Here is a 9078-nt window from a genome sequence, read left to right on the forward strand (position 1 = left end):
AGGGTTCGAAATACCCTTCGCTGTTCATCACTTTGGGCACACTTCTATGTGGCTTAAAAATATATTGCGCCTTCTTGTTTTTATTGTTATTTTCATTAACATATGCATATAGCAGAATCAAGGAGAATAACTCATATCCAGTGAACCCTACAACCCATGCCCACCTAGTAATCTGCATCCCCAATGCGGCGTTCCAAGGCCCCGTCCATGCGCCGCGCAGCAAAGCGCGGGAATGAAGATTCGCACCAGAAAGTGGAACCGGAGTCACCCTGCTCCTGGAACAACAGCAGTCTATCCAGCGAATGGGGCACCTCCGGGGGCTCCCAAAGCCTGGGACCTCGAGCACTCAAGGCGGGCGAGAATCCCCTCAAAGACAGCCGCATCTTCCATGTGCTCTGGCGTAATCAGACCACCAAAAAGCACAAGACGTGGACTGGCAACGGCACGTTGGTGGTCACTGGTGCAGTAGTAACATTAAAGGATGACACTGGCAAGGTGGTGGACACCATGACATACTTTAAGCAGCGGGAACTCCGGGAGAACGATCAGCTGGAAGTGGGCAGCAGGGATGTGGAGGTTCAGGAGGAGATTAAAACTGTGGATGAGTGCTTTACACAGCGCCAGTTGGAAATAGCAAATTGGTGCCAGAAAATAGATGCCCAGAATGGTTATGCAGACACATCGCCACCCCCTGCAACCAGTGCTCCCTTCCAGTCCCATCTGCTCAAGAAAATCAAGCGCGAGGCGGATGCACAGACTCCATCGCATTCGGAAATCATCCAACATAAAATGGAACATGTATCTTATGAAGCCCCCTCTTCCGGCACTTCGCATGTAATGGAGAAGAAAATTTGTGAACAAAACTCTTTGAAGAAAGAAAATCCCTCCATGGAATTCACGCAATCGGAATATATGTGTCTTCTTACTCCAGCTGAACTGCAGAAAAGATTACTACTTTTTCTTTCAGAATATGCAGAAGCTTGCAAGGCGGTAAGAAGCATTCAGTCCATTTAATTTACACCTATATACAATTTAGATATGTATTTCAGGAATCAACATTGCTGAAGGAAGTGGTGCAAATTGTTTGCGATCATCCTGTGCTCCTAAAAACTTTGGGCAAGAAAACGGAGTTTCAGGAAATAATGGAGGTACTAGACTCCATACTACCGCCCTGGTCAGACATGGGACTCTACGACGCCGCCAAGTTTGAGTTTCTACACGTGATGCTGGACAATTTAGTGGCGGAGCGAGGAGAGAAATGCTGCATTTTGGCAAACAGTGAGGATTGCCTTACCCTGGTTAGGGGCTACTGCCAGAGTTATACTTTAGATCATGCGCAACTAGATGGTCCCCAAAAGGTGGATTTATTTAATTCACTTGCGGAAGAGGAACCAATGGTTGGCTTAATTCTCACTAGTGACTTGTTGGAGCTTCGAGCTCTCCGCTGCAAGCACCTGATTATTTATAACCACAATGCCAGGAAACACGCCAATAAACTGCTGGCTGTTGGGGCAATGGACACCAAAATTTACACTCTCATCACAGCTGGAGGTTCTCCGGAGGAGTTGCAGTTCCATATGGCAGATAATGATTCTTTAGAGGATCTTCGGAGTCACCAAAGCCAGCTTATACCAAGCGCAGCTATTGTGAGTACTTCTAGTTCTTAGCTTATTGATAAACCACTAATTGCTTTTGTAACTCATAGAATTTGGCAAACTGGGTCAAAATTGAGCCACCCTTTGATTGTGATTTCTTTGAGGTAAGATTTGTAATACAATTTTGCAACTTCATTCACGCAACTCAATGCGAATTTTTAGGAAACTGCTATTTCGGAAAGTCTGGATTGTATTCAACAGGTTTATTCAAGGAAAATGAAGGTGAACACTTAAACAACTAAAATACATTAAAGATACTTTAACTTCAACGTTAGAATTCAATTCTTTGATAACATTACTTATATCTTGGGAATTTAGTTACCCTGGAAGATTTGTCCTCTATTTGGCAATTATTGGTTCTTAAGCATTTCGCGCAAGCTAACTTTTGAGCATTTAGTCCAAACTTAAGAGCTCCTGGAGCTTTTCAATGCGAGTGGAATAGGTATTGTTCTCCTTACAGTAAATGATCTCGCTGCAAGTAATGCCGGTCCCAGTGGGATAATAATGTTCCAGCCATTCGATCTGCGCATTGGTAGGCTCCTCAGGCACACCTACAAAAAGGCGGTCATAGAAATAATGTCATTATCCTTGGAGAACCTACTTACCAATCAAATCCAGCTGTGTGGTCATTATGGGGAAGATAAACTGCGGCGGATATGGACGAATGTCGGTGACATGGGTCGGCACTATGTTACCGTAATCAATGAACAAAATGCTGGGATAACCGTCGCCCTTTAATTCTATTGACAAACCTCGGCACCATTTTCCTTCGTATTTAGCTATGCAAAGCTCATTTATCCTAAATGAAATAAGGGAGTTAAATAAATGAGTAAAAGGAAACGGCTAGTAACTTTACGGCGGTGCGAAGGTTGCGCACTTGGCAATCTTTTCGCCATACTCCTGTATGTCGCGCTGCATTTTGGATACTTCGTAGGCCAGATCTCTGGAGGTGCAGTAGACGAAACCGCACTTTAGGAATGTGTTGTCCATGACAACTACTTCGATGTTCTTTCCAAAGCTCAGAGGAATATACGGAAGACACTGAAACCAAATAAATAAAATAATTACAAATGAATATTGGATATTTGGCGATTAAGTTGCGGCTTACGTCCTCTTTGAATCCCAGATCCGACACAGACGGCTCCACAGGAGTTATTATGGTCTTGAACAGGCGGTTGAGGCTCCTATTAATGTCGATCTCGGTCATCACCACGATTTGCAAGCCCTTGCTGAAGTCGTACTCGCGTTTCGAGTACTTCATATCAAAAACTAAGGATTGGTCCAGTTCGTACATGACTTCCCTTATGTTGGGACCCACAAAGCGCCTAGGAACTCCGCGTAATTTTACGGCAACGGGATAACAGGGCAAACCTGCTAGATAGGAGCTGCATTCATACAAATCATCCAGCTGCGTGACTTCAACGCTTCCGAAATCCATGCACACCACATAGATATCATTGGGATCATCCACGTTTAGCACCAAGGCGCGCGACATGTGTCCCTCGAACTTGTAGAGCACAATTTGTCCGCAGACTGGCCCACTCTGCAGTTTGGAGGCAGTTTGGCCCAGCATCATTACCTCCATGAGAACTGTGTAATAGGCGACATCAACCTGAATGTCGGCCGAGCGCACATAGACCACGTTAGTCTGCTCGAATGCAGTAATCCTCACTTTCGATCCGGACGGTGGCAAACCGGGTTTCGGGAACTTGCGGCCCACCTTTTCGTCGAGCTTGAGTATTTCGCCTTTGCCGCAAGATTGCTTGTGCTGCTCTGCCACATCAGCGAAACAGGAGGCGTCGCAGAAGGGCATTTTGCATAGCTTGCAGAAAGTGTCCGTCCAGTTTTGGCACACCACGCACTTGCTGACGCCATCTTCCAGCAGGGTTTCTGTTTTATCTTCTTCAGGAGCAGCAACCGTTGTCCTAAGTGGAACAAACTATACTAGTTAACTAATCAGTGGCAAGTGACCATGGGGCTATACTAACACAGGAATGGTTCTTCCGGAACGAAAGTGCAGAACAACCTGCGGGATCCTTGTCTCATCCTTAAGCTTGTAGACATCGTGGCGCTCCAGGGCGAACTCATACTTGACATTGAGGTAGCGTTGAGTGGCATCGTTGGTGGCCAACAGCGAACCCTTCTGGTAATCAGCTTTGGTGACCAGCGGTGGACGCAAGAACTCCGGATGTTTTTGTTCACCGCCCGAGACGGGAACCTCTCTGTTGTGATTCACTGCTGTACGTTCGGTGGGCGAAATGGCTGGACCTGGTTTTGGCATCGGTTCCGTCGAAATAACCTTTTCGATGTTGATGTCCCGCTCCTTTTGCGGCCGACCAGTGATGCACTTGATTAGGTTTGGATAACGTTCCACTCGCTGTCGCGCCGCCTCTAGGGATCTGGAAAAGATTCAAGTGCTGGAAACTACTAAACTAAGCAGCTAAAATGATTGAAACCCACCCTATATTTTCAAAGTATATAAAGTAAACGCGCGACATGCGGCGGAACTCCATCTCCTTGATGAGCGCACGCCCAAAGAAGTTGATCAGCATCTTTTCGGTCACATAGGGATTGCTTTTGGGCACCACCAAGTATGGATACTTCGCCTGTTTGGCGGCCCGCTGCTCCTGCTCATCCTTGGGCGGCACAGGAGCTTCGTCGATCAGATTCTGGCCGGATTCATTAGTGTACTGGTTGCCCCCCTCGTCGTAGTAGTCCTTGGCCATCGGATTGAAGGCGCACCACTCGTCCTCCGTAGATTCCATCGCACTTGAGCTTTAAAATTTTAATTGGTTTCAAATTGCAAGCGCGTGGATTTCCAGTGTGACCGCTTCGTATGTAGTGCTCTTGTAACTGTTGTTAGACTTAGGTAGATAAAACTAAACAAGCAGTAAACGGTCACACTAGCAAGTGGAAAAACCGAAGCCAATTTTAAATATTGTAAACAATCGTAGAAAAACGCATTAAAAATGGTTAAAAACGAGCCCAACTTCGTGGTGGAGCGCATCATGGACAAGCGCATCACCAGCGACGGCAAGGTGGAGTACTACATCAAGTGGCGCGGCTACACGTCGGCGGACAACACCTGGGAACCGGAGGAGAACTGCGATTGCCCGAATCTCATCCAGAAGTTCGAGGAGTCGCGTGCCAAGTCAAAGAAACGCGGCGAGAAGAAGCCCAAGTGTGAGGAGATTCAAAAGCTTCGTGGCTACGAACGCGGCCTGGAGCTGGCCGAGATCGTGGGCGCCACAGATGTGACGGGCGACATCAAGTACCTGGTGCGCTGGCAATTCTGCGATGAGTTCGACCTGGTGCCATCAGCTCAGATAGCGGAGAAGGATCCGCAAATGCTGATTGCCTACTTCCAGAAGATGGCGCCCTACTCCCGGCACATTGCGAACCGAATGAAGGGCGTGCCGGAGGAGCTGCGTCTGGCGGCCTCGCGCACCAGTTATCCGCACATAAGCAGTGCGCCCGTCGAGGTGCCGCCGGATGTGGATCAGGCCGCTGAGTTGGCTGGACATCTCGGTGGTATGGCGCCACAGGTAGACCAGCAGGTGCCGCAGCACCATACGCCCATGGATCTCGCCGATGATCCCGACGATCTGGCCAGCGTTTCGTACTCGATTCCAGTGCCCGGCGTTGGCGACATTGCCATCGATGTGCCCATGGCGGAAAACCAATAAGAACTCCGGCAGAATCGACTGTTCAGTGTTTAATCTTAGCCCCTAAGTTAATGCGTATGTAAAGCTATCTGTAACCACTGGGTTCGTCCAGATTTATGTGACCCAGCTGGCCGGAGCGAAAGAAGTGAATGAACTTTCGCGCAGCCGCCAATAAATTTGTCATAACCTCCACCCGTCCGTCGTATTGCTTGACCTTGTGGAACAGCTCCTCTCGGTGCGCGTACTCCGCCAGCACGGCGCTGATATTGTCACTGGGTCCGGAGCTCAGCTTTAGCTTCTCCACGTAGTCGTATTTGCGGTGACTATTCAGCCAGAACAGCAGATAGTCGGCTATCAGATCCTCGCCCACAATGTGATCGGGCAGGCAGCCCACCAGGGCCAGCTTCATGCCCATTTCATCATCTTTAATGGAGGGCTGAAGGATTCCAGGTGTGTCGATCATGTAAACTGGAGGATTCTCTTGGATTTTGATGCGTTCGCCGACGGAGCGAGTTATGCCCGCCTCGGCTCCCACGCGAGCGGCACTCTTCTTCTTCAGATGCACATTGCGCAAGACATTGATCACGGAACTCTTGCCCACATTGGGCACTCCGATGATCATGAGATTGTGCTCGGCTGCTTGGGCACGATTAAAGCGACTGCTCTCGCCCACGAGGCGAGTGGCCAAGGGCAGGATATCCAGCACGCCATGGTTGCGCTGATCCTTGCAGTTGGTGAACAGGATGTGCCGTAGTTCAGGCTGCTGCCTCCTCAGTTGCTGCAGCACGCCATTTTGCTGTTTGGCGCCCAGGAGATCGACTTTGTTCAGAACCAGGATATGCGGTTTAACGCCACTTCCTACAGAATATATGCGTATTAAGTGGTAGCTTATAGTTATCGGTCTACCCACCGGTGATTGTGTCGAAGAACTGCGAGTTTCTGCCCGCCAATGGGATGCGTGCATCGTGAATCTCGACTATGCAGTCCACATTTCGCAGTTTTTGCTGGATTTGCCGCATGCCCTTGGTCATGTGGCCGGGAAACCAGTTGATGCGCTGCTTGGCCGGCAGCCGAAAGGCGTTGCGGAATGGATTCAGCTGCGCTGCCATGATGCGGAATCCATGTAATGCTATCGAATCCAAATCAAAACTTTTAAACAGCTGTTCGCCAGTGACGTAACAATTGCCCAAGAACTGTACAAGGTGGAGTGGTCACACTAGTGGGGAATAGTGCCTAAGCTGGTGGGTGTGGAAGCACTGGCTGATTTAAATTTGAATTTAAATTGAATTCAACAGATTTTTAAAAGATATTACCACGTTGTTTATTACATAATATTTAGCTACATAGTTAGCTATGTCTATTAGCAGCACAAAACAGACTTTATTTTAGCTGTGCGAACATTTTTCGCCAAGTTATGGCGAAAACGACAATTGAAAATATCCGATTTTGTACAAAAAATATATTTTTTTTTTGATAAAACAATCCGTTTTTTTTCGATAGCAGTAAAAATAGTTGTCCAAAAGTGGAATGCCATACCTCGTTGAATTCGTAACAAAATTCCCTATCGATCCATGTACATACATTAGAATGCTAATTTTTGGCCATTTTTCGCAAATTTTGATGATGGTACCCCTTATCGAAAATGCCAAAATTTTTCAAATTTTTTTTTTTTTAAAACCGAAAAATTAGGGATACACATAGTTAGATATGTTTATTAGCAGCACAAAACAGTCTTTATTTTAGCTGTGCGAACATTTTTGGCCAAGTTATGGCGAAAACCCCGATAAAAAATATTACGTTTTTGTCAAAAATTTTTACATATTTTTTCCAAATATATTGTGAGCTTTGAGTCTTAAAACAAACGGCTTTGTATAAATGCCTTCTATAAGTAGAAAAATATTCGAGAAGTTTTTTACATCTTGGACATCAAAAATACATGGAATGCGGACGAAGAGATTCATGTTGCTCTAAGCAATTTAATACAAAGTAATGAGTGGTTAAACTTAATACCATTTCAAATGCGTTGGCTATCCGATCCTTACAGCTCATCCTTTTTAGGCCCAATGTAGATTAGTTGATCCTCCGGCTTCACCTCGTACTTCAGCAGCTTTACATATCGCTTGAGCAGCTTACGCCAGTAGCACTTAATGTCCTTCATGCGCAGATGCTCCCAGATGAAGTCGTATCCACGCTGGGCGATCTCCTGGGCCAGGGCATCGTTTTTGCTGAAGAATGACAAGATATCCTCGTACTCCTGCTGACTGGGGTAGCTCTTGAGCGGCACATAATGCACCCAGGGCTTCAGTTGGTCGTAGAAGAACTCCTGCCACTCGTCGCCCACATGGAAGACCAGCGACTTGCAGAGGAACAAATGCTTCAGCCGAAAACTGGCGGCCACACCGCGGAAATTGAACAAGTACTTGTACTTGCAGTGGTCCTCGAAGGAGACCTCATCAGCAGCCGGTGCGTCCAGGGTATCTTTGGGCGACTTCCAGCCCTGATTTTTGGTGTATTGAGCTTCGACTAGCTCCGGGTTGCGGCGCGAAAGCAGGATCAGAGAATCACGCTCGTCGGAGGTGCGTGAACCGCGGAAGAATCCCAGATTGCGTTTCTGCGACCAGGGAATAGCTGCCGCCCGCTTCTCCAGCTTCTCGCGCATTTGATCCCAACGTCCAATTCCACGAGGATGCAGCTTAGTGGCCGGTCCACCAGCCCAGAATGTCCACGCTGGGTACATGATATCGCGATACTCCTTAGTCTTGGAAAACGAGAACACGGGACCACCTGCCGCGTTTCCCCACGCCGCATTCAGCTGCGGATAGTCTCTGGTGTTGATGACCAGGTCCATGTCGGGCAGCGTCGCCACCAGCGGCAGCAGGAAGTGCTCAATGCCCTCGCAGCGGGCCGGGAACATGCAGTTTGCATCCCGGTACAAGCGGTGTCCGTAGATCTTGTATTTGGTGCCGTATCGCGCGGAACTCTCGATCATCTGCCGGGTGACACCTGTTGACTTGTAGGGTGCGAGATCCCGCTTCAAGACATCCGCGTGGCAGGAGCAGTCGCTGTCCTTGGGATCACTGCTGCACGGCTTGTAGTCGGCGTTAGCTTTCTCGATCTGTCGACGTATCTTAAAGCTAACTAAATTAAGGGGAGTAGTTAAAATCGAATATAATCAAAGCCGGCAACAAGTTGCTTACATTCATCTTCGTTTATTCGCTCGGGTTCACTTTGTCCGCAGGATTTTTGATCGGCACTGCAAAGCCCGTTATCTTCTGCACATCCTGTTTTTACCAAACTAACTAATAAGCCGATTAATATATGATTTATAAGCATTTCTTTGGAAGTAAACAAATTTACGGCCTCCTAATGCGGCGTCAGCAGTAGAGTTGCCAAATCAAAGCACAGCTATCGATATTTCCATTATTAATGGGGAAGTTTATTTCCTTCAGTACCTGGCAACCCTGACAGCAAAGCAGTGATTCAACTGTTACTTTCTTAGGAAGACCATGCCACTTCATTCGCAAGCAAAGCCCTACGGTAGTAACCATCATTTCGCATGACCAGTCATGTGATGGTCACCCTAAGCGCGTAACTGTTCGCAGAGTTTTACTTTTTCACGCCGTGTGCACACACTGGCCGCTCCAACCATTATAAGAAAACCAACAAGAAACGTCGAAAGTTTTCTCCGTGTTAAAGCCAGCCAATAGCCAAATTACAAACGAAAACGACGATTTGCAAACTGCAAATTATGCGTGCGG

General features: G+C 47.5%; 5 protein-coding genes across 5 annotated transcripts; 2 read left to right on the forward strand and 3 right to left on the reverse strand.

Annotated features, from left to right (window-relative positions):
- The first annotated feature begins 40 nt into the window (after nt 1-40).
- Nucleotides 41-1924, forward strand: LOC6537802. The gene is made up of 4 exons (XM_002098307.4): nt 41-990; nt 1050-1646; nt 1706-1759; nt 1818-1924. Exons 1-4 carry the CDS (start codon nt 184-186, stop codon nt 1887-1889), a joined length of 1530 nt encoding a protein of 509 aa, XP_002098343.2. The 5' UTR covers nt 41-183; the 3' UTR covers nt 1890-1924.
- LOC6537803 (protein vreteno) lies at nt 1844-4500 on the reverse strand. Its single transcript, XM_002098308.3, has 6 exons — nt 4116-4500; nt 3644-4054; nt 2764-3580; nt 2512-2696; nt 2261-2454; nt 1844-2206 (listed from the first exon to the last, which is right to left on the reverse strand). The coding sequence occupies exons 1-6, from the start codon at nt 4418-4420 to the stop codon at nt 2049-2051; spliced, it is 2070 nt and encodes a 689-aa protein (XP_002098344.1). The 5' UTR covers nt 4421-4500; the 3' UTR covers nt 1844-2048.
- A 31-nt stretch (nt 4501-4531) lies between these two features.
- LOC6537804 (chromobox protein homolog 3) lies at nt 4532-5512 on the forward strand. Its single transcript, XM_002098309.3, has one exon. The coding sequence runs from the start codon at nt 4625-4627 to the stop codon at nt 5339-5341; it is 717 nt and encodes a 238-aa protein (XP_002098345.1). The 5' UTR covers nt 4532-4624; the 3' UTR covers nt 5342-5512.
- On the reverse strand, nt 5356-6503 carry LOC6537805 (mitochondrial ribosome-associated GTPase 1). The gene is made up of 2 exons (XM_002098310.3): nt 6231-6503; nt 5356-6178 (listed from the first exon to the last, which is right to left on the reverse strand). Exons 1-2 carry the CDS (start codon nt 6427-6429, stop codon nt 5406-5408), a joined length of 972 nt encoding a protein of 323 aa, XP_002098346.1. The 5' UTR covers nt 6430-6503; the 3' UTR covers nt 5356-5405.
- Nucleotides 6504-7131: 628 nt separating this feature from the next.
- LOC6537806 (O-glucosyltransferase rumi) lies at nt 7132-8715 on the reverse strand. The gene is made up of 2 exons (XM_002098311.4): nt 8518-8715; nt 7132-8458 (listed from the first exon to the last, which is right to left on the reverse strand). Exons 1-2 carry the CDS (start codon nt 8651-8653, stop codon nt 7359-7361), a joined length of 1236 nt encoding a protein of 411 aa, XP_002098347.1. The 5' UTR covers nt 8654-8715; the 3' UTR covers nt 7132-7358.
- Between the last annotated feature and the right edge of the window lie 363 nt (nt 8716-9078).

The sequence above is a fragment of the Drosophila yakuba genome, chromosome 3R (genome assembly GCF_016746365.2).
Source record: "Drosophila yakuba strain Tai18E2 chromosome 3R, Prin_Dyak_Tai18E2_2.1, whole genome shotgun sequence".
In the NCBI taxonomy this organism is placed as follows: domain Eukaryota; kingdom Metazoa; phylum Arthropoda; class Insecta; order Diptera; family Drosophilidae; genus Drosophila; species Drosophila yakuba.